At 41.7% G+C, this 25480-nt stretch overlaps 2 protein-coding genes across 2 annotated transcripts in view; both read left to right on the plus strand.

Annotated features, from left to right (window-relative positions):
- On the plus strand, positions 1–13263 carry MS4A7 (membrane spanning 4-domains A7). The gene is given in 7 exon segments (XM_045557060.1): positions 1–109; positions 112–146; positions 2435–2569; positions 4064–4120; positions 6700–6906; positions 9594–9695; positions 13003–13263. Coding segments are annotated over 7 exon segments (906 nt in total).
- The window catches only part of MS4A14 (membrane spanning 4-domains A14), a 17608-nt gene continuing 3119 nt past the window's right edge, over positions 10992–25480 (plus strand). The window contains 5 exon segments of the mRNA XM_045558168.1: positions 10992–11117; positions 13949–14103; positions 15499–15627; positions 18033–18086; positions 20486–20635. Of these exon segments, the coding sequence (XP_045414124.1) occupies positions 13966–14103; positions 15499–15627; positions 18033–18086; positions 20486–20635 (471 nt within the window). The 5' untranslated portion in view covers positions 10992–11117; positions 13949–13965.

The following is a 25480-nucleotide window of genomic DNA, read 5'->3' on the forward strand; positions in this document are numbered from 1 at the left end:
ATGCCATTACAGACCCAAACCAAGGGGGATTTTGACACCTTCACTCCAAAGAGCACAGTTACCCCCCAAAGAAAGAAACCTGGACACACTTACCAAAAAGACAATGACCTGCTGATGATCTGCCAAAAGAAACCACAGTCCTTGGGGTAAGTCCATCTCATTACAAGGGGAACACTGAGGAAACTGATTGTGAATGTGACTAGATTACAACTCTATAGTTGACCTGGAGAAATCTTGCACTCATTTCTGGCTGACTTCAGGCTAATTGGAGTATGAAGTGGAGTTTTATGGGAAGACCACGTCCTACTCAGGCATTTCTGTAAACTAAGTAAAACCACTAGGTCTTTTCTACTGGAGTGCTACACAGTTGACAAACTAGTGTCAATTTGTCTTTAGTATGGTAGAGATTTCTTATTTAATCATATGATTTTACTCAGTATGATTAAATGAGATCTTACCCTGAGCTAGTTTTCACTTCCCTATGACCCCAGAAAACTATTTCATACTTTTCCTTCTTTAAACCTCTAATGATTCTTTCCTGCCCTCATTCTCCATTGATTGCTTTGTTTCCTGTAACACTAAGAAAATTGAAGCAATTTGGAGAGAATGAATGTCCGCAAGCTGCTACACAACTCCAGTTACCCACATCTGTGCCCATATATCCTTTCTCTCCTCTCCAGTACTAGGAATAAAATCTCCATCTTCTATTTAGTGATAACCCACAACTTGTGCATTCTCTCCTATTTAAAATATTTTATTCATGTGGCTTCTTGAACATCACACCCTTCTGGTTTTCCTCCTTCTTCCTTGGCTGGTCCTTTTTCACTTCCTTTACTATTTCTATTTATTTCCCTGACACCAAAATTGGAGTGCTACAGAGCTAGGTCTTTGCTTCTATTCTCTTTCTATATCTGTTCCAGTGGCGATCTCATCCATTAATATGGCTTTAAATATCGTCTTCACCTATGCTTGAGAAAAATAAGCTACATTCCTTACCTCAATCTCTCCTCCAAAGTCAAGACTCAGATATTCGACAGCCTATGAGCATCTCCACTTGGATGTCTGCCAGACATCTCTCCCTTCACTTGCCCCAGACTGGAATTCTGATCTTCCTCCCAAGCCCACTCCTCATACAATGTTTCCCACCTAAGATCTATGTCAACTCCATCGTTTCAGTTGCTCAGGCCAACATCCTCGGAGCCAACCTTTTATTCTTCCCTTTCTTACCACATTCGAACAATCAAACTTTCAGCCTATCCTGTAAGTTTCATCTTCATAGTACATCTAGAACCCGACTACTTCTCACCACCTCTACTGTTAACATCATCTCCCATGTGAATTATTGCAATATCCTCCTTATTAATCTCCCTGCCCTATTTCCTTATAACCTATTCTCAAAGCAGCAGGTGTAGTGATCTTTTAAAATGTAAGTAATCTCTTTGCTCAAAGTTGCCCACTGGGCTTCCCTTTTTGGTCAGAATGAAAAGCAAATTTGGTGAAAAAAAAAAAATAGCCTACAAAGCCCTACAAAGTTTGCACCACACTTCTAGTACTTCACAGGCCTCATGTCCTATTATTTTGCTCTTAACTCCATTCTGCCTTCCATGGAACTTGTCTGTAAAGGACATAGTACATATAAGCTCTCCAATGGCCATTATATTCATTTGCTTTATTCCTTGGTTCCTGGCACACAAGAGATATTCAGTCAATATTAATTGTATGAATGGTTGACTTATTTTATTTTTCCTATATTTGCATCATCGTTTAATTGCATATGCATTAAACAGTGGGGGAAAAGTGTAGGCTCTAGATCAAGTTAATGACTAAAATCCTACTTCTTCCACTTGGACATTTTGCTGGTTTGCACAAATTACTTTAACTTCCCGTGCCTCATTCTTCTCATCTGTAAAAAAGATGAGTAGTGCCCAGAATGTAGAGCTTGTTCAACAAATGTAAACTATTATTATTATTGGTATCATAAAAATAACTATTATTAAAATCCAATAATGAATAAAATAAGATGAATTGCAGTAGTAGAGATGACCCGCTGTATTTGATTTCAATTGAAATCAAGGCTTTCATCAACACTCCCTGGAAAAGTTTGCTCTCCACCTAACAGGACTACTGTCCAGAAAACTTTTCTCCTTCTACATTTCAAATAATTAAATAAAAAAAGATTTGTCCAATGTCACCTTCAAAGTAAAGTTATGTGCCTATGGTCACTTCCTGATTTTCTAGTTTAACAATCCTATCAAAAAAGAAAAGAGTTTAGTTATATTGACTTTGCACCTTGTAACATTTTTTTCCCTTTTTAATATGACAAATTATAACTTCTGTTTTTATACTCTTTATAATTCACAATGTGTGTGCAGTCAAATAATGACTTTCATCTATTTAAAGTGTGTTCTAGAATTTCCCCTCTTCTCTCTTGTAGACTATCCAGATCCTGTGTTGCCTGATGATTTCAAGTATGGGGGTCATTTTGGTTTCTGCTCCCTACTCTTCCCGCTTCAATCCAGCAGTTTCCAACATTTTGATGTCTGGATACTCATTTGTAGGAGCTCTGTGTGTGAGTAGAATGGGGTCTCTAAAAGGGGTCATGCTCTGTAAATGCTAACTGGGTGCTTAGTCATGGAGTGACTCAGTCTTCAAGAGGCAGGAAGCCAGGAGAAGGCAGCCTCAGCCTCAGCTTTCCCTCCATCATTGCCCCACATCATGTTTCTCCTGTTCAAGAAGAACAGCAGAGGGGCTTACTCTGTGCTCCCGTGTGAGTGAGCATCCCAGGGAGGGGCTGGTTGGGACAGGAGGCAAGAGGGGAAGATAATATAGTGGGCATGCCATAAGATAGTTCTTACCTGGCATTACAGCATACTCCCAGAAAGGTAGAAGATGTTTCATATCCCTCTTTGGAGCTTTGATGAGGCCATTGGATTTCCTTCATTTCAAGAATAATTCACTTGTCAGGTTGGAGTGAGAAGGCCATTTTTAAACAATAAAATGAGCACGACTGGCAGGTGCCACAGGTTTGAAGAAATTTGGATCAGCAATGGTAAGATGGGAAGCAGGGGCACCCTTGCCAAGTGTTCAGAGGTCAGTAATCCTGAGCACTTGAGAAACTCTGTTTGCTGCTCATGAAGAAGGGACCAGTGGATCTTATTTTTCAGAGAGCAGCCAGGGAAGACGCATGCCTCCCACAAGGGATCATTTCTTTTCCATGTAGTATCCTGTGCAAAGGAGAAAAAGGCACACATTCTGGGAAGACGAATTATGCGAGGCACCACTTCTGTGTGGATATGGTCCCTATGTGGACACAGACTTTGCTGTCATGCAAGAAGGCCTGCTCCTTCCCCAACGCACAATTTGTCCTTGACTTCTCTATATAACCAGTGGCTGTGGGCCCCAATTTCCTTGGGGAAGCTAGTGTTAGCTCATGCTGACTCTCTCTGTCTGTGTCTACTTAATACCCAAGCCACAAGCTTAACCAACATTTCAGCTTCTCAGAATATCGTCTCTCTATCAGCTGGATCTTTAACACTACTGGGATCAAACACTGACTTCGGGGGCTTTATGATAAAGACTTCACATCTGACACTGTCCTTCCCACTTCCCTCAACTCACAGTCTGACTCAGTCCACTTATCCCAACAGCTCCAAGTCCATATGTTTCTGCACCTTGTCCCATCAGAGCCTCTTTCTTAACTACTTCTGTTGGCAGCTCCCATCTCTCTATGTATCCAAGGCATTGGTCTGTCTCAAACTCCTTTCTTTCAACACTGTAATTTAGTGACACTCTCCTTCCTACGTATACCTCTTGTCCAGGGTTCCTCAGTTCCTAGTGACTTCCACTAAAATAAACCAACCCCTTTGTGCATCTGCCTATTCTTCAATGTGAGCATCCCAAGGGTAGGAATCAGGTCTCTGTCCATATGGACCCACACCATTCCTGCAGTGTTGTCTTCCTAAAAATTTTCCAACATCGCTTTTTGATTGAATGGTTGACAGTAACAGGGTGGCCACATTTCCACAAGACAATTGAACTGACCATTTCTCTCTTTTCTGAGCAGTTTGCCATTTCTGGATCTCTCTCAATTATCTCTGGAGAAAAATCAACTAAGCCCTTTGTAAGTATGAGGACCACAAAATCTGAGCTGGTTGGAACTGTAGGAGCCTTGGAGTTAATTCTTCTAGCTCCAAAACTCCATTTTACAATTTAGGGACATGAAACTCAGAACAGATCAGGGAGCCCAAGTTCTTCTGGCTGGCCCATGAGAGTAGAGCCCAGATTTCTTGCCTTCTAGACCAGTGCTCTTTCTCCTTCAAAATGGTGCTTCTCTATCATATTGAAAGCTTGGAGGTTTCCCTCAGTTGTTCAAAAAGTAGAAAGTTTTAAATGTATCATAGACTCTTTACAAGTTGCTAACTTGACTTTTAATAGGGTAGCCAACCACCACAGATATGGCTACAGATCTTTTTTTCTTTTTCTAAAAAGATTACCTCCTAATGAGGTTCTTTTCGATACCAAATATCCCTCTTCCTAGAGTTGGAACTTCCCACTAATTGTAGCCCTTCAATGTCAGGTTGACCAACTGTCTCAGTCTTCCCAGAACTGTCTCAGTTTTAGCCCTGAACCCCCATATCCCAGGAAACCCCCTGGTCCCCAGGCAAACCAGGATGGTTGTTCACCCTACTCAGTGGCCATGGTAACAAGTTGTAACAAGTCCATGACATATTTTTAATTTCCACTATTTAGGCAACTGAAATAAACCTCATCCAGTCAAATATCAGGTAGGGAGGCATTCATTCCCCTGCCCCTCTCCTGCCCAGAAGAGGACTTTGGCATCTCTTTCTGGGCAGGAGGAGACTATTTCCATCCAAAGAGTCATCCTTGGTAATTGGATGCCCAAAGAAAGAAAAAATCAGTTCAAAGCAAAGTGGAGAAGAATGATGGTAAGCAAATTTGAGTCCTGTCTGAGAAGGTTTGTAGAGAGGGCAGGGGCAGGGGCGGGGAAGGGGATGTCTACAATGTCAGCACTGACTGCAGCACCAAACACAGAGCAGGACTGCCCTGACCACTTCCAACATCTCCCCTGACTTCCTAAACAGCTTTAGAATCATTCTGTTGCCCTACGTGCCTCTAGAACATGGCCTTTGGTCCCTCCTGGGAAAGCCAATCTATGGCTTTCCCTTACCTAAAGGAGCAGCTTCAGAGAAAAGGCAGAAGCAAGATGGAGAAGTTGGAATATCTACTTCTAGGTGGACTAGGCCTGTGAGAGCCACATTCATCATACCATCTCCTGAGTCCTATTCCACATTTGGGGGAAAAGGGCTCTCCCAGGGCATGACGATTCATTTGCAAAGACACTGGTCTGCCAGGCTTCCAGCACATGCTCTTCCCTGCTCAAACATCACTGGAGGATGCTGTTTGTGGGGAGGGCTACCTGGCCCCATAGCTACATGACTTCATGTCTGAATCCCTGAAGGGGCAGTGCCTTGGCCCCAAATGGCCACATGAGCAATGGAGCCCACATTGTATCAGGTCACTCTAAGCATAGACTTCTGTTTCTGTGTATTCAGACATTAGGAAAGCCACTTCTGAGATTAGCATGTTCATCCTCCACATTTTATAAATGAGAACACTGAAACCCAGAGTAGGAAGGAACTTGTTCAAGCACACAGATGAGTCATTGACAGAGCTGGGGTGGGAGCTCAGGTTTCCTGATTCCAAGTCCAGAACTCTGACCCCATCCAATGCTATGAACTTTTCAAAACCTGGCCCCCTAGTCCTGGGTTTTAGACTGCAGCTTCAGTCATCAGGAGCATATAGCAGCCTCTACACCATCCGTGTGTCCTCATCCATGACCAGCCAGACCCTGTGCCTTCTTGAGTCAGGATGTGGCTTTTCCCTATGTCACCTTTGTGGACGTGAGGCAGGGGAGAGGGAAGGTTGCTATGGAGAAGAGCAAAGGCTTTAGCTGCTTCCTCCCCCAACCCCTCCAAGGTTTGTGGGGAAAGTGGCTACACTGACAATATTTTGTTTGTGAGTGGGTAGAGAGAGAGAACACACGGTCTAAACCCACACACCTCTGCCTCATGCTTTGCCCGCTTAGGGAGATGGGAGGTATATGCTTGTCATCTTGAGCAAGCATTGATAGTCAATTGAAGGTCAATGACTTGCCAACAGAAGGTATATGCTATGTTCCCACAGGCCTGATTACCCTACAGATAGGTATTCCAGCTACTCCAGTTTGCTCTGCCTTTTCTCTGAAGCTTGTCCTTTACATAAAGCAAAGCCATAGACTGGGTTTCCTAGAAGGGACCAAAGGCCATATTCTAGAAGCCCCTAGGCAGTAGAATTATTCTAAGGCTGTTGAGGAAGTCAGGGAAATGTTGGCAGGGGTGTGGGCAGTACTGTCTCTATCTTGAGTGCTATGGAGGGTCAAGGGGCCAGAACCCCTCTCCCAAAGGAGGAATTATTCATGCAATCTGTCATGCAACAAGCATTTACCGATTATATCATGTGATACACTAAATAGTACAGAGGGATACAAAGATGAATAATACACAATCTGTGCCCACTTGGAGTACACAGATTAGAGGAGGGAACAGACACAAGGAAGCCCATTTGCAGTACAATGGACAGTGTGAGCAGCACCAGGTGCTGATTCTGCGGTGAGAGCCCAACACGGAATTTCTCTTCCAGACCCTGAGCAGCCTGACCTCAAATGCGGTGAGCTCCCTTACCGCTGGGGCAGGCCTCTTCCTCCTCGCTGACGGCATGGTAGCCTTGAGGACTGCCTTTCAACATTGTGACTCAGAAAAGGACTATCTATCCTCATTGCCTTCTTCGGAGGACTACTATCCAATGTATAAAGCCAAGGATTGTCTCTTGAGCAGTGCCAGTCTAACAGTAAGTAGTTTCAGATTGAATATCCTGCCATACGAAGTCTCAGTGTCTCCCCTTTGCATAACCTCTGCTTTTTCAGCAGTCTCTGGTCCTGTTGGTCTGAATGCCTGGAGGCAGACAGAAAAAAACAAAATAGTGTGGCTGGAAGAGGCCAGTCAGGAGACTGCATGATGTGGGGGATGTGCTGTGTAAACTCAAAAGGAAATCAGGAAGGGCAGTGGAGAGTCTATCCCTTCAGTGGTCTTTCTTCAATAATAAAATTTCCAACCACTATAGGTTTTACTCCCATAGTACCCCCTTTGTTGAGCAGGCTTGTTTTTTCCTCAGGGCAGGCAGAAATATTCTTTTTCATTTAAATTTGGTATTATCTTTTTTGGGTTCCTTTCCTGGAGTTGAAAGCCCCTACCCCTTGGAGATGCTTCTGATCATCTGTGAGTTGAAGGCTAGGAGAAGCCACGCAGTGCAATGTCTTCAAATGCATGCCTGTGTTTGCTACTTTAAGTTAGGCCCAGAACTTGAACTTTAAGCCCAAACACACCATTATGGCACTTTGTTCCTGTAGGGCTGGCAGGGGGGATGGGAGATGGCTGACCAATGGATTTGACTGTTCACGGAAATGTCAACATCTCTGGGCAGTATCTTCTTGCCACCTTTCCCCAGGTGTTGATGGTTAACACCTGTTGATGGTGATAAGCCTGGCTTAGTCAGTACTCTAAATACAGGATCATAGTGTTAAAACCATAAACCTGTGGCCTTTTAAGGAGAAAGACATCTTCTGCGACTCCTTGTAGTAGGAGCAGGGGGAACCCCGGGCAGTATCTCTCATTTCCTTGTCTCTGCCTCACAAATCTCAGAGAACACGTGCAGGTTTTTGCACTCACAGGCTGCTGTGAGTTTGCCCAGGTGACTCGGAGGTTGTGAAAAGCAAGTCCTTTGATCCGGCAGCTTAAGGAAGTAGAAAAGCAGAGACCCCTCTGGGAGGGAGATAGCATAACCCCAGTGCAGGACAGACGTCAGGTAAAGCAAGGAGGGTGGGAGAGGCATCCTCCCCACTGGGATATTGGAGGTTTAATTGAAAGAAAAAATAATTGTATTTCATCGAACTGCCTCCCACTGTCACACAGCTAGACCCCAAAAGAACCTCCTGCAACTTCAGAGAAGTTGCAACATGGCAGACTAAGCAAAATAACCTGGACAAAAGTAAGGAATTTTAAAAATTAAAAAATATATATATCCACAGTTGGAAGAAGAAAGGGAGGGAGGAAGGGTAGAAGGAAGAAAGATGTCTTAAGTCCCAGATTCTAGGAAGGATCCTAAAGCCAATCATCAGATGAGAGTTGAGGCCAGAAAACCAGAGAAGTTTGGATAGAAACATTGGTGTTAGAGGCTAGGATAATGGCGTTTTAATGCCCATGACAGGATTTGACATCCATCAGGCCCATAGAGCTCACACTGAGTACCTTATAAAAATGTTAGAAGCTGAGACTGAATATTTAGTCAATTTGTGAAAATAAGACAGGAAAAACTTTTCTGCCCAGCATCCCAAGAAGCTGATCCTTGCTGTCAGCTCATCAAGCCTTGTGCAAGTATGGTATCCAGATTCATATTTGCATTTAAAATAACGGAACCTCAAATAAAGGGATTAACTTAAAAACTGCTACTGGATCTGTGAAACTCCTAAGGTTCTAGCAGAATCAAACCTAAAACCAATATCTAAGGAGATGTCCGTAAACCCACACCCACATATCAAAGGACCCCATTGCTACCACCACCTACACACTGAAATTATCTAATAATAAAAATATTATGAGAAACATAATAACAACAAAACCATGGGAAACAGCAATGGATGGGAAAACATGAAAGTTAGCAGCCAAAGAATTGGATGTAATATAATAATTTGAATGAAGCTATATTGGAAATATATTTTAAATGATTAAAAATATAAAAAAGTAATTGAAACCAAAATGAAAGGACAGTAAGAAAAAAGTACAAGTAGATTTGAAAAAGAAATAAATAGCATGATGGGGAATGAAAACTGGGGTCTTTGAAATTAAAAACTGAGCAGATCAGGTAACAACAGATTCACTATATTCGAAGAAACAGTGAAATGAAATTTGAGTCTGATTAAATCACACAGAACACAATGCACTAAAATAAAAAAATTGGAAAATATTGCTGGAGCTCTTACTGAGAGGTTAAAAGATATGAAGGATAGAGGGAAGTGAAAAGGTTCAACACACATTAATATGAGTTCCAATAGGAGAGAGGGAAGAGAGTGAGTATGCAAAAATAAACAACAGAATTTTTCAGAATTAAAGAAAGACACGAGATTTCAGACTGTAGGAATGCACTGAGAGCACTGTAGGATAAACAGAATCAAATACATACCTAGAAATATTACCATGACAATAAAAAGGACCAAAAGCAAAAAGAAAATAATAAAAGCAACCAGAGATAAATGGTGGATTTCTCTTATCTGTCATTACGTGAGATACCAAGGTTATGAGATGAGACAATCATTGAGTATTTCCTTTCTTCTATCTGTAAGAGAAAGCAGAAAAGAAGATGAGACAATTTTCTATGTTCCTTTTTGTCACCATTGCTGGAGGCTGCATCCCCCAGGCTCGTCTCAGAGGCACAAGGGCTAGCTTGTGTCGGGTACCAACTATTTGCATCTTGATCTGCAGGGTGTCCTGGCGGTAATGCTAACATTCACTGTGCTGGAGCTCTTACTAGCTGCATACACTTCTGTCTTTTGGTGGAAACGGTTCCACTCCAACAACCCTGGGGTGAGTAGGCCGACATGGTGCATGATACCCACTGCATCCCAAGTCTGAATTATGATGATCCAGGCTCAGTAAATGGGCTCCATGACGAGGACACTCTGGTCATGTGGGATCAGGTGGTGCATACTGGGCAGCAGACCAGATAGAAAATTGCTTAGTGTGAAGCTAGCTGGCTTTAGAGATCACTTGGCCCAACTCCTCCTGAAAGAACCAAGGCTTGGATAAAATTACACGCAGAATGAATGATATGGACTCATGGGCTGAGAATGAGAACTTGCCTCCCCTCAACCACCTGACCACAGGAGTCTCCATGACCAAGTTCCCTTGCTAACATGATGAAATTTTACTAGGACTTCCTGGTTCTCTTTATGCTTTCCTGTGCTCTTCCTTACTTCCTCTTAGCTCGTGATAGTACAATTTCAAAATATTTTCATTTCCTCTAAAAGCTTGTTTGGTCTCAGGAAACAATACCCCAAAATGACGGCCTCAGAAACAGCCTGAGAAGCAAACATTTCTCTCTGACCTTGTCCTGTCCTCCTGCCCTTTAGTCTCATTCTTCCCTGAGGCTAGGCATAGAAACTAGTAAGAGAATCCCTCTTCCCCAAGATAGGCCACAGAAACCAGAACCTCTTTTCTCGTAAGCCAGCCATAAAACCTAAAAATATTCTATGTGAAAATTGGCCATAAGATAATTATCTGACCTACCTTGTTTTACTATAGGTCATAAGATCCCCATTCTAGAGAGGGAAGGAATGCATGCTCAGTGAGGCCAGGAAGAATAGACAGGACTTGCTGGGTCTCCCCCATTAGTCTGTTAGCATTAGATCATGCCCTTTTTGTCCAATCACATTTCAGTACAGCTGCCCATACTTTGTTGAACCTAATCATAAAATGGACAAACTTCCTTGTACCTTTGGTTCTTTATTCTTAAGGCTCTCATGTATCCAAGGTAAACAAATTTGTATGCCTTTTCTCCAATCCATCTTTCTTTTGAAAGTTGATTTTTCAGCAAAACTTCAGAGTGCCAAGGTTTCCTTGGCCCCACCAAGCTATAGCAAAAAACAGAAAAAAAAATTGGGGGGATTTCAAAGAATTATTATTTAACTGTGATCCTATTAGAAAATAGTAAATTGATTATCAGGCTGGAGAATAGCAGTTTTGAACTAATATTGCTGCAATTATATATTATGGTAAAGTTGAAAGAGCTACTATTGTACAAAATTTGGGGAGAATGTGTTATGAATATCAAAAAACCTCCAAAATCAATGTTTAAAAACTACTAACAAATTTTATCTTTTCTAGAGTGAATTTTCCTTGCCTTAGTCATGATATCACATCTAGCTTGTCAGAAAGAGTTCTTCAAAGTCATAGAAATGAGCAACTCTTGGCCTCAGAGAAAAAAGGAAGAAAAACCCAGCACCCGTGGTAAAGTGTGGTTAGACTTTTCTGAACTCTCAGACATTTCAGATACTGTGCGATAAACTTTAAAAAAAAAAAAAAAGCTTTTGTTTTGTACCTGTTCAGTATGAGTCATTTAACTTCTCTGGGAAATAATTTCCCAGAAGCCCACGTCAGTAAAATTTTATTAGCCAGTCTTCCAAAATGGTCATAAATTTTATAAACTTCTCCAGGTAAAGTGAACAGGAAGTGACTCATCTCTTTCTACATAAGAAAATGTGAACCCTTGTGATAGTGTGAATTGGCTATGTCATGTGGCTACGAGGGCCCTGTTTCTACACTATTTTCACACTTGCATTGCTTAAATATTAGATATTAAGGATTGCGAGAACATTTTTAAATAAAAGTACTTAAAAATATATGGCTCTTCTCTGTTTCATTCACTTACATAGTCCCATATCTCTCTAAGTGATTGCTCTGCCTTTTTGGTCTCTTCTCTGCCTCTTTAAATGACTGGGTTAGCTCGAGAGCTGTGTCTTCAAGCTCTGAGATTCTTTCTCCTCCTTGGTTTAATCTATTGCTGAAATTTTCTGCTGTGTTTTGAGATTCCCTAAATGACTGTTTCATATGAGTTCTATTATGTCCTTCCTTATGTTGTCTAGCTCTTTTGTGAGTTTTTCATTAATTTCCTGAAATACTTTTTGGCTTCTTTTTGTTGGTTTTCAACTTTCTCTTCTATTCCGTTCATCTTATTTGTTTCCATTTCTGAATTCTTTTTCTGCCATTTTGACAAATTCCTTGTAGTTGGAGTTCACTACTGTAGCTACATTGATATACCTTGGGAGTGTCAATCTGTTTTGACATTTCATGTTGCCAGGTTTCTTTTGCTGGTTTCTTTTAATCTGAACACTCTTTTCTCTGCTCAAGGCTAGTGGGTTTTCAGGGCACCTGTGCTTTGCTGGGAACTAGAAGGGGAGGTCCTTAAATGGTGTTTCCCACCCCCCACCCCCCACCCCGCTACTCTGGAATGTTGATGCCACAGAAGAAGGGCGTACGCACTAGGGCCTGTAATACAGCTGTTCTGATTTGTTCTGTTCACCTGTGTTTGCCTCTCTTCAAATCTGTTCTGGATGCTGTTTGTGCTGGATGTTGGGTTGTTCACCAGATAGTTGCAGGATGTTCAAGTTGGTAGCTGGTCAAGACCCTCTTCAATGAGTCTGGTGTTGTGAGAGTTGCTCTATCTGGGGTCTCCCCACAAAGGTGACAGTAGCAGCTGAGTGAGGCTATCTAAGCAGTGATAGGGGATCCTGGGCTGTGGGTATTAGCTCAAACCAGGTCACAGTGTACTGGCACCTCAAGGCTGGGGGGGTCCCAGGTGAGGCATTGGACTTTGTAGGAGTTCCTCTGGCCCTGCAGCAGTAGCGGAGGCTCCAGGGTGGGGTCTTGGGGCCCAGGTGCAGCACTAGGGTCTTGGGGGTGGTGTCCCAGGCCTGGCGGGAGCTCTGGAGGCACAGAGGCACGGGCTTGGGCTCCAGCCTGACAGCCTCAGAGCTGGGACTGTGGAGGAGCCAGAAGCAGGGCTTCTGAGCAGAACCTCAGAGACAGAAGCAGGGCCATGCGGGTGATGGTGACAGGGCTGACCCCACCTGGGGGCAGGGTAAGGGCCAAGAAGGCAGGAGTCTTTTGGGGCCTGCAGCGTGGAGTCAGGGCCGAGCAAGTGGCAGGCTGCTTTGCAGCCTCGAGGACCATGCAGATGCTAAGTCATGAGGGCAGAGGTCAGTTCCAGGGGTCGAGGGACCATGGAGATCTCCCTGCACCCCCATGACCCACCAAAGCAGTCGTCCAAAGCCTCCCAGGTCAGAGCCTGCTGTGCCCCAGTCAGTTCCTGTGCTTAGATCCCGTTGTGCTGCAGGCGAGGGGCACTTGGCTTTCAGTCACAGAATATGGCTCAGTGGAGCCTCCCATTAGTCTGCTCCCTCCTCAGCCCAGTGCCATCCCGGTGCCATGCACCCAAGAGCTCAGGACAGCTTTAGCGGCTGCCCAGTCCCAACCACGCCTGTTGTCTGGTGTGATGACTCCACACAGACTCCAGGCAGTTCCCCAGCCTGACCAGGTGGAGGTCTGTCGTGGTGGAGAGAGCCATCTCACCACTCAAGCAGCACCAGCAGGGTGAGGTGGTGCCCGAGTGCTCTATCCTCCTACTCTTTCCCACGCATACTTTGATCTTGTTAAATATATCGCCCCATCACCTTTTCTTCCCACACTGAATGATCCATGTTGTTCCTCTGTGATTTCACAATGTTCCTTCAGAGAAGAGCGATCTGTACATAGGCAGCTTCCTGCAATTTTCACTTCTTTCCTTCAGAGCATGTGCTGGTATGCTGCTTCTGTCCGCCATTTTTTCTCTGTGGACAACATAGCCTTTCTGTTCCTCAGCTTCAGTACTGTAGAACTGTTAAAAGAATAAATGTCAATGCATGTTAAAACAAACAACATGCCTTCTACAGGACCTGGAACGGATAGTGGATATTTCATAAGTTTTAATTCCTTTATATCTCATGAACATAGGTATGGAGACTTGTTTTTATATAGACCATCTATTTATTTTGTGTTTACCATATATTTATAAACAACTTGACAAGAGAGTAAGTCCTCCGGATAACTACATCCTTCTCCAGAAAGATAGGGGGCTGGGTATGCTCTAGAATTCTAAGACTCTGTGACTCAATAACTGTAATTCTGTGGTTCTGCTACTGAGTAATTGCTAAGGGCTTCATTGCTAAGGACTCCATGTGACACTGGTAGAGAAGTAGACCATGATTTGGGCCACAACATTCACTCACTTATTCTCTTAATAGAGTTCTGCCATTGAATCATGGAGTCACCATCCCAGGACAAAAAGGCAGCTCGTGTCGTCACCATACAACCAAAGGAAACCATATTTACTGCATTACCCTATAGACCTCATAGCTCTCTGCTTGAGTTCCTGAGGGGAGAGCCAAAAGTCTTGGGGGTAAGTCCACTCCAGTCAATGGGTATTCCTGGAGGGAGAAACAAGGTTTATTTCTTCCTATTTGTCTTCGGAGATACCGCTGTACAATGATTTTCAGGGAGGTAGTTGATTCCACTTCCCCCATCCATCTTTCATCTGCAATGTATCCTTCTGTATTAATCATAAATACTTCTAAGTCATTTGCTTGTACAAAGAATTGGATCATCAGTAGAAAAGCCAATAATACCATTTCCCTAGATTTTGATAAGCAAGAGAAAAAGTTCTGTTTAGAAATACACACAGTTTGCCTCATATCTTAGTAATGTTTCTGATGGCTTAACTCTAAGAAATAGATTATGTAACTCTAATTAATAAGTCTCCTAACCTGGAGGAAATCCAAGGGCTATTTCATAAGGAGTTAGTACTGGTATCTGAATCCTAGCAGAAGGAAATTAGGAAACTAGTATAAAATTTTGAACTATCTTAGTGAGGAAGTGACCTCAGGGTGTGGTGCCACCTCCATTAGTGTTAAGAAGCCATTAGAGGAGAGGTTACACTTCCCCTTTGTGTTCTTAGAGGCAAAGGTAGTTCTTTGAAAACCATATTCAAAGCACCATAGTGAACCACATGATAGGTATAAACACAAAAATTTTTTCATCATAAATATATTTAGGGTAGAGCTGTCTACACAGCCTCCATCCTTAGTACAACAGTAAAATCACTACTTGTGGTGTGGTACCATAGAGGTGTGGCCTGGGAACAAAACTTAGACTGCTAAACAGCCATTTCTGCCTCAAGAATAGCCACTGCCCCTGCAAGACCACTGTGCTATTCATCTCTCTGCAGACTCCTGCAGGTTGATGGACCCGCTGGGTTGCTCCTATGCCTAGCTGGGCCCTTGGATGAAGGGGAGGTGAGCTTCACCCCTCTTCTCTACCCCATGTCTGCAAACTTTAGAGAACTGGAATGAGCCCTAATTCCAAAAGCATACGGTGAATGTTGGAATATGGTGGAGGGGATGAGAACACTACTAGGACGCTTGTGGTACAGAAGGGGAAAAATGCAAAGGTGAATAGTTTGTAGTCCCTGTCCTCAGGAAGCTTACAATCTAAGCATAGTCAGACATATGCTCAAAACAGTCTGATACCAGATAAATTCGTAACCCCAGGGAATACAGGAAGCAATGAGGGACAAGAGTGAAGGATTCAAACCCAAAGGACTCAAGCAAGCCTGATGGGGAAAAAGACACTTGTACTGAGTCTTCTGAATGTCTGAGAGTGGTTGGCAAATGGGAGGGAAAGGGATTCAGACGGCGAGAAAAGCGTACCATAGCATAAAGTCACGTCCAAGGGACCTGGGGGCGTCCAAAGGGGCGAGGCCACTTGTAACCTCATGTGCCCATTTCTCTGTTCACAGGTTCTCCAGATCATGCTTGGTCTGATCATTATAGGCTTTGGAATGATATTTGTATTTAATTTCCTTATTTTCTCCCAAGGATTTCCCCTCGTTTTCCTCACAGGATATCCATTCTGGGGAGCATTAATTGTGAGTACTGTCGATTAGGAGCTTCCGAGAAACTGATAAAAACTGATTTGAACTGCTTCAAGTCCTAGGATAATGAATTCCATAAATTTGGCCCCCAGGAGACCAAAAAGGCAGTCCCCTTCATAGCAAAAGAAGTGACGCCATTTGGTCTTTGCACTACCATCATCATAGCAATAACTGTTCTCAAGGGTTCAGTGCTTTACAGTTTCCAATGCCCTTGTGTGTGGAGTAAATCAATGGCTCCTCAACACCAATCTTGGAGATTAGATGGGTAAATAACCTATTTTCTCCTTTGCACATAAGGAAATTGAGCTTGAGAGTGGGTAATAAATACATCTATCTAGTTCTCACAGAATCACAGACTCTCATAGCTTTAGGAGAATTTTAAGATTATTACAGCTCAACCCTATTCTTAGGCTCAGAGACAATTTTATGAATGTCATTCATCTAGGTAGGTAATAATAGGGCCATAAATATTATTCTTAGTATAGTGCTCTGTTCACCCAATCCCACAGGCTTGGTTCTTAATCTTGGCCATAATATTTAAGGGTAATCTCATTAGAGCTTCCCCTACTAAAACATACACTCCCAAGAGGGCAAGAATATTGTTGTTTTATTGCTGTTATAGTCTCAGAATCTAGAATCATGCTTGCAGTGTAGTGTGCATGGATGATTGAATGCATCAGTCAATCAACAAGCACATGGATGAAATAATGAATACATTAAACCTTTGTCTCTACTAAAGACTATTAAAAACTCACACTTCTTTTGATAAACAGGCCTTTTTCTATAACTTCAATTTCAAAAACAACTGGTAGTATTTGCACTTTCCCAGTATAAAAATATTGAATATGATTTTCAAACTACACGTGCTTCACTGTAGAAAATCAAACAGACCAACTCCTCACTTCTCCATTTCACAACAGAATTTTCCCAGCGTGACGGTGTATAATCTCACATGTGAATTATAATGATGTTCTGGCCTGCTGCTTTTTAAAATGCCACTCTTCCTTGCAAAGATATGTACTGAGCATGTCTTCAGTAGTCCCCTAGGTGCTGAGAAGTACTAACATACAAGGCCCTGTCTGAGAGAAATGGTGAATTATTCTTAGAATTAGACAAAGTTTGTCATCTAACAGAAAGGCTAGAAATGAAAAAGCAAAAAGTAATGGATATGTCCTTAATACTTGTGCTAAGTGCTCTAAGAGAGGAGTCTCGGGTCCCATTCGAGGGCTTAATGGAGGACTCACCTGGCCTGGGAGGTCAGGGAAATGCTTTACACATAGGTGCTCACTGGGTGAAGAGGAGGGAAAGCACCTACCCCCTCACAAAGACAAAGCATGAGCCAAGGGCGTGATGTGGGAAAAAGCAACTGAAAGAAGGTCAATGAGTCTATGGTTGTGGCATAAAAAAATAAGGCTATAAATGTAGCCTGGAACCAAGTCATGCCAGCCCTTGTGTTCACATTAAGAACGTGGAACTTTGAAATGAAAGTAAGGGAAAAAAATCCACCGCAAATTTTTAAAGAAGGTAGTGATATTTGAGGACTTGTTACCCATGAAATATTATTGTGTTTTCTGAGAGGGAAATGAATTCAAGGATGGTAATGGCAAACCTAGGAGAATCAACTGAGAGGAGGCCTCACTAATCCAGGAGAGGGAAGATGGTTCCCTGAATGGGCTGGACAGCAATGGAGATAGAGCGAGATGGAGAGCTTTGAGAGTGACTTGGAGGTAGAACTGATAGGATCTAGTGATCCGATGTGGGGAGTGAAGTAGAGAGAGGTATCAAAGGTACCTTTCCTATCTCTGCACCCTAGAGGTTCTTGGACTCCAAAACCTGGATGTCCACAAGGTCCATGGACAATTCCCACAGAGGAGGTCCCCATCCCCAGAACATTAAAAAAAAGTAAAGGGCTCCATGTTGAGTGGCAGAGTTCTAATTTTCCCTTTATGGTCCTGGAAAAGGAGTGACTGAGAAAACCACACTAGATTTCAGCCCCCGTCTCAGCCTTTAGAGGGGTCTTCCCTGAGAAAATCTCCCTGCACACCCTCAGAACGGACAGAGCTCCTTCTACCCTCTTCCAGGCCCAGAGCCCAGGCATCTCTTTCTTTTTGGATCCCAGATGGGCCAAACATCTGGCTGGTATCTTCTGGACCTGTAAGAGGAGGCCGGCCACCTCTCCTGCTGACCCTGGCAGAGGGCCTTTGTTCGGTGCTGAGCAAGTCCAGCACAGGACTTTTTCTGACCTCAGTGCCTACCCTCCCTCATCCCTAATGCTCAGGTGGAAAGACTAGATGATCAGGGAGATTCATAGACAGATAGTTTGTGAATCCAAAGGAGATTATATTGAAACATGGCCAAACACATCACCTGTTAACCTTTGGCTCTTGTCTTCCTAACAGTTTATTCTTACAGGATACCTCACAGGAATTGATGAGAAATCAACAAAAATTCTGGTAAGTCAATTTTGGGACTTCTACATAATTTGAAATTGTCTATTTGCTTTATATCATCTGTATGTATAAAGCCTTTAGTAATAAAGTCTCTCTCAGGAAAATATTGATACATCAAATTTGCAGTTCAGATCATTCCTGTTTGTCAATGCCACCATTAGCCCTATACCTTCACACTGGTCCCCATTTCCCTGGTTAAATAAACTCAAAGTTGCTTATTAGAAACCATTCAACACCCCTCTAACTCAATGGTTCTTAATTGGGGGTAATTCCCCTATTCCTTCCTCCTCGGGAATATTTGACAACATCTGAAGACATATTTGGTTGTCACAACTGGGTGGAAGTGCTATTGGCATCCAGTGGGTAGAAGCCAAGGGTATTTCTAAGCACCCTAAAATGCACAGGGCAGTCTCTCACAATAACAGCAACAAAAATTATCCGACCAAAAACGTCTGTAGTACCAAGGCCGAGAAGCCCTGCTATAACCAAAACCAATTCTGGGATCCCAGGAATTCTTGCACCCCAAACCCAATCCTACCCCCACTACCAACAGAGGCTTTTCTTTGGAGCCTGCCCAAGTTCTAGAAGAAAGGGCCTGGGCATTGATGCTGAATTATTTTAAGATTGAATCAAGGTTACCACTCCCTGCTGTGCCAACCTGAAAGGAAAAGTACGTACTTCTAAGGGTAATTTTGGATATTTAGTAAGATATAAAAGACATGATGATAGTTGAACGTTAGTACTTCCTTCTAACCACTCTGATCTTGTCTCAGGTCCTGCAGATGTGGGCCTTCTCTCCGTCATTTTAACTCTGTTCCTATGGCCCTCTGCCAGTTTCCTCTAGGGATAGATAGTTATAAGCCATAGAGAATGTTTCCATATCTACCTGTGGAAATAAACGCAGTCAGTGCAGATAAAGCTCCACATGCTGTTCTCTCTGTATTGACTTCCTTCCAGAGCTGAGAACTATCCTAAGGTTGAAAAGCTATGCAGAAGACGTGGGCAGGAAGGCGTGGGGGCAGGAGCGCTGAACTGGGCATCAGAAGACCTGGCTTTCTATCACAGCTGTGCACCAGCTCTGGGAGTGCCCACAGCCACTTCATTCCTGAACCCCATTCATCTGTAAAAAGGGGGTAACAACTGTCCTACCGGCATCACAAAATTATAATGAGGATCAGATGAGATTAGGCTGGGCATGTTCTTTGTAAACCACAATACACATGAGGGGTTGCTTACCTAGAGACCTTAGTCTAGTAAATGTCCTATGGGAGTCAAAGTAGAACCTTGAGAAAACAAAGGACGGAAGACTGAGAGAGATGACGTATCTGTATGTCCCTGTGTATTTTCTGCCAAAATTCATGTTTGTAGTAAAGACTTGGGTTTGGAGTAAACATTAAGTCATAAGTATGCCTCCAAGGCCTGCCACAAACTGCTAAGCCACACTAAGCCACCAACTGCTCCAGGAAGGATCAGCTGTGTAAATGCGTCATTGCATTTCCCATCACAATAAACATAAGACAGTCAATAAAGAGACAGTAAATATCTGCTGAATTGAGATATGAGGTTTTTCCTTGTTTTTCCTTTAAAAGAGAAATATCAGTGGAGGAGTGGGTAAGAAGAAATGAATAAGATGTTCCCCTTTCTGTGAAGCAACTCAAATATACATACACCCTCCTCCCTCCAAAAATAATAAGAATGAATAAAGAGAATTGGATGGGGCAATCTGAATTTTTTGTGCCTTCCATATTGGAACACTGAGATCAAGAAAAGACACCTTTAAACTCCAGACCATATTTGTTACCAGCTTTAAATGCGTTAATGATTTTGTGGGTCATTGTTTGAACTCTCCTGGAGAATGAACGCAAACCATGGGATGGCAGGGCATGATCTCTGCTGTTCATCATTGTGTCTCCAGGGCCTACTGCAGTGCCTGACACATATTTGGTCATTCATTTCATAAATGAATAAATAGATACTACCCTAAAGTCAAGACATGTCATTCACATTTTTAAAGGTAGAAACTGAGATTCCAAGAGATTAGGTAATTTGTACAAGGTCCTTGTGAAACAAGGACTTAAAATTAGGTCTAATTTCTAAGCCAATAAAGTTTCTAACACACCCTCCTGCTTCTAGATAATGAAAGATGGTGCATTGGGATAAGTGAACACTTCCCCTAATTAGCATTAACCGTCGGGTACCCTTGGTCCAGTCTAACATAGGGTTTGCCTTCTGACTTTAATGAATAAGGATTTAACTTAACAAGTCTTCCAACCATACTGACCTGTTGGAGTGATTCACTCCTAAGGGGAATCTGGTAGGATAAAAGCACTAAAAATTTCTTACAAGTTATTTTTGCTTTGGTTTGGATTTTATTTTATTATATTTTTAAAACTATTTTTCAGGGACAAGGTGTCATGAGCATGAATGTTATCAGTTCCCTGGTTGCGGTGGCTGGGATCACGCTGACTATTGTCACCTATAGACATCAATACAACTACTGCCAGAGGCCTTCCCTGGAAGGAATATGTGTGTTTGGGACAACACTTTTCGTTGTAAGTGGTCTTGTTTTGTGCGATGAATCTGTAAAATCCTATCTGAACGTTTCTGTCCTAATGCAATGATTGATTCATTTTTATTCCAATAATGGAAGCTGTGCCAGCATTTGAACAATTGAGAAGTGTGTTGTGGGATGATGGTTAATCTGTGTCAGGAGCTGTGTTGTCTGACTTTAATCCTGATTTTGTTATATAAGAGTGTGACCTTGGCCTAACGTCATATCCTTTCTGAGCCTCAGTCTTCCTCATGTGGAAAATGAAGATAATAAGAATACCTACCTCATTGGGTGATTGTGAGTATTGCTTAAATTAAAGCAATACCTAGCACAGTGTAAATAGTTAATAGTTTTGGCTCATACAATTATTATTGATATGGATTGGATTAAATTTTACCTTTTCAGCATTAATGAGGGACAAAATTATCTAAAAATTTTGCTCGATTAACACTAAAAGCAAAAATGCAGTGGGAGAAGGTATTCAAGCCACTTAATAAAGTGTGACATTTTGATAATCTTAGGACGTAGATTATTTTATATAATTGCAGCAATTTTATTCACTCAAGCATATGAGATGTATTTTTACAAGGAAATGTAATTATAAATATAATTTTAAGTATCTAATAAGCAATCAATGACATTATTTTTAAGCATGTCAGTGATTCCAGTAGGCCTTTCCCTCTCGTTCCCTAAGTCTTGGGGTTTCATTCTGTTCCTACCAGCTGCATCTTGAAGGCTTGGGTCCTAGGGTTTTAGGGATATTAGAATCTGTTAGGATAAGAAGTGAAGTAGAATCATAGGAAAGTGTCTTCCTCAATAAAGAAAGAAAGGAAAAAGAACTATTAGTTACTGAATATAAGATCTTATTTAATTCTCATAATCACTCATTGAAGTGGGCCTAGGGACCCTCTCATGGGTTCTAAGATAAATTTCAAAATTAGACTCATAATATGTTACTAAGGAAAGCCAGAATATAATATAAGGGGAAAAAATCCTGTCCTAATTGGGCCAAGAACATCATACAACATCATAAGCTAAAAAATAAATAAATAAATAAAGCCAGAACCAGGGGCTTTAGACATCTCCTGGACTGACCCCTGTCCCAAAGACCAATCTATTGTCTACACTGTGGCCAGAGTCATCATTTAAAAGTGCAAATCTGGACACATTACTTATTGGCTTCCTGGTAAACATTATCCCAGGACTTTATCCTTCTCACTCCACAATCCAGCCACTTCATGGAATCCCTTAATGTGTCCAGTGCCCACCGCCCAGGGCCATAAGACCAGCCTCTTCCTGCTTTGAATGGTCCCCTGACCAGTGCTCACCCTTTCCTACCCATACAATTAACTCATCCTTATACTTAAACCTCAACTCAAACATCACTTCTTTAAGGAATTCCTTCCAGATCTGGTTAGATCGCTCATGATAGTAGTACACAGTTCCCGGTCTTTCTTCACAGCACTTATCGCCACTTAGTTAAGTAAATATCTAATTATTTGTTACCATCTGCCTCCCTGACTATGATCAAAGCTCCACAAAAACCAAGACCAGCCCTACCTTGTTCAATGGCTGCAGCCAGTAAATTGCACACAGTAGGGTCTTCAGACATTTAAGTTTTACCAGCAAATGGTGAATATCTAACCCTTCCGGATGTATTGCAGGGAAACCAAGATTCAGAGAGATCAGTCACTTTTCCAAGATTAAGTGTGAACTTGGACGCAATTGTGTCCAGCTCTTTCTGTCCCCAGATTTTAAGCTTTTTGGATATTATGCTATACCATGCTGCTTCTCAATCTAAACATTATCTTAAAGCAGAGTGTGCAAAACGGCAATCTGTGGGCTAGGTCCAGCGTGTAGGTATGTTCTATTTGGCTCACACAGGTGAATAAATAACTGAAAAATTTCAAGTCAAAAATATGTACAGGCCGGGCGCGGTGGCTCACGCCTGTAATCCTAGCCCTCTGGGAGGCCGAGGAGGGTGGATCACTCAAGGTCAGGAGTTCGAGACCATCCTGAGTGAGATCCCATCTCTACTAAAAATAGAAATAGATTATCTGGCCAACAAAAAAATATATATATAGAAAAAATTAGCCGGGCATGGTGGTGCATGCCTGTAGTCCCAGCTACTCGGGAGGCTGAGGCAGTAGGATCGCTTAAGCCCAGAAGTTTGAGGTTGCTGTGAGCTAGGCTGATGCCACGGCACTCACTCTAGCCCGGGCAACAAAGTGAGACTCTGTCTCAAAAAAAAAAAAAAAAAAAAAAAATATATATATATATATATGTATAACCAGCCTCCTAAGGAAAACAAAACAAAACAAAACAGGCATCATGGTCCCCATATTCCCACATGGCAATAATTGGCTGGAACTGAATAACAGACGTCTCTTATGAGTAACATTACTCACTACTGTCTGCCTTCCTGTTTCTCTCAAGACGGTTGACTGGCTCCCATAGACATTGGAGTTTGTTATCCCTGCCTTATCAGAAAGACATGAGATGAAAATGGTGCAGCTTATCTTTAAAACAATACAGCATTCATTTCATTTCATTTATTTCTCCTCATTATTTGCAGGGAATTTTGTCAGTCATGCTGATCATCAGTATAGCAGAGCTCAGCATCTCTGTGACTATTGCATCCTTTAGAAGCAAGTGCTGGGTACATTCAGATGAGGTGCGTTCAGTGTCATTATAAGAATGAGCTCCTATTGGGACACTCCAGGGTGACTTCTGGTCGATTACTGGGCAGAGAAGTGTGCTCAGATGCTGACCTGAAACCTCTATGTTTAGGAAGGTCCGCCATCATTTAAAATGTCCCCACCCTTTGAGGTAATGATGCTTTCCTTTCTTGCCCTCCCTGCTATCCTCAGTCATCCCTGTTCAGACATAAATCCTTATTGCCCTGCCAAATATATAAAATATCAGACTTAATGGGAACCCAAATTGCTGTGATGTGGGGAGCTTATTCCTGGGTCATAAGGGGGTGTGAAACAATTCCCTCTGTGAAACAATACCAGAGAGGAAGTAAAGAAATAAAATATTAACAGCAATAGTAAATATTGTTTATAATTATATAGTTTATATTTACTGAATGCTGACTATGTCAGTCATTGCTATAATCACGGAGCATGGGCTTAATCTTAACAAAAGTATTATAACATCTTTATTTTGTATATGAAGGAACTAAGGCACAAAGAGGTTAAATAACCACTCAAGTATCACATAACATCAGGTTTCTGGCTCAGGTATTATATCTCCAGAGCCTATTCTCTAAATCCTGAATACCAGTCTGGGCCCAGTGATTGGTGTTTTTTTTTTTCTTTTTTTTATATCAGCTTTATAGAAGTAAAATTTACAAACAATAAAACTCATCCATTTTAAGTGTACCATTCAATGAGTTTGGACAATTGTAGACATCTGTTTAGCAACCATTACAATCAAGATATAGTTCATTTCTATCACCCAAAAAGGTTCACAGGACTCCTTTGCAGTCAATGTCCTTGTCACCTAGATTACTTTTGACTTTCCCAAATTTCATACACACGCAATTATAAGTACTCTCTGTGTCTGGCTTCCTTCATGCAAAAACATGATTTTAGATTCATCCGTGTTATTCCACGCATTAAAAATCCTTTTTATGTGTAGGTACACAGTAATTTGTTTACCCATTTACCTCTTTATGGATATTTGGATTATTTAAAGTTCTGAACTATTATCAATAGGTTAATGAGAACATTTGAGTTCACATCTTTATGTGAACATGTTTTCATTCCTTGGAGTGTTGTATCTAGGATTTGATTGTTAGATCATTTGTTAAGTGGATGTTTAACTTTATAAGAAAATGCCAAATAGTTTGTTAAGGTGGCTGTCCCATTTTTCATTCTCACCAGTGATATAGGAGAGTTACAGTTGCTCCATTTCAGCACTAACACTTGGAATTGTCAGTTGTATTAATAATTTAGCCATTCTAGTAGGTATGTAGTGCTGTCTCATCCTAGTTCTAATTTGCATTTTCCTAATGGCTAATGATGATGAGACTTGCTATATATGTTTATTGCTCTTTTGCGTATCTTCTTTTGAGATGTGTCTGCTCAAATCTTTAGCTGAATTTTATTGAATTGTTTATCTTCTTATTATTGAGTTCTAGGAGCCTAATTGATTCTTAATACAAGCCTTTTTTTAATCAGATATATGTGTGCTAATGTTTCTCCCACCCTGTGGCTTGCCTTTTCATTTTCTAATAGTTTCTTTCAAGAAAACAAATTCAATGAAGTTTGATTTATCATTTTTTTTTCTTTTACGGTTACGGTTTTTGTGTTCTGTCTAAAAAAGCTTTCCCTGTTCCAAGATCATAAAGATTTTCTTCTATATTTTCTTGTAGAAATTTTATAGTTTTATCTTTTATAATTAGGTCTATGATCTATTTTGAGTAACTTTTGTGTCGAGTTGTGAGGTAAGGTTAGATGTTAAGGCACACCCCCTACCACAGAGATAGCCACTGGTTGAAAATACAAATCTTTCCCCCATCACTTTGGTATCTGTGTTGAAAATAATTGACCACTCATTTATAGGCGTTTTTTTTGGACACTTTATTTTGTCCCTCTGGTTGGTACATCTCTCCTTCCACCTATGTTACACTGTTTTAATTTCTGTAGCTTCATAGTAATTATTTTGTAGGGTTGGGTGTCAGTCATAAATGCCCTGAAGTTTGGAGTAACTGAAGTAATTATTACAAGAAAGCATGGATTAGAGAGAAAAGCACAGGAGCTAGGATTTAATTGCAACATATACATTCTGGTAAACAGTCCTGTGACACAGGTCTGGTTACTTAACACCTCTGAACCTC

Source organism: Lemur catta, chromosome 7 (assembly GCF_020740605.2).
Source record: "Lemur catta isolate mLemCat1 chromosome 7, mLemCat1.pri, whole genome shotgun sequence".
NCBI classification, from domain to species: Eukaryota; Metazoa; Chordata; class Mammalia; order Primates; family Lemuridae; genus Lemur; species Lemur catta.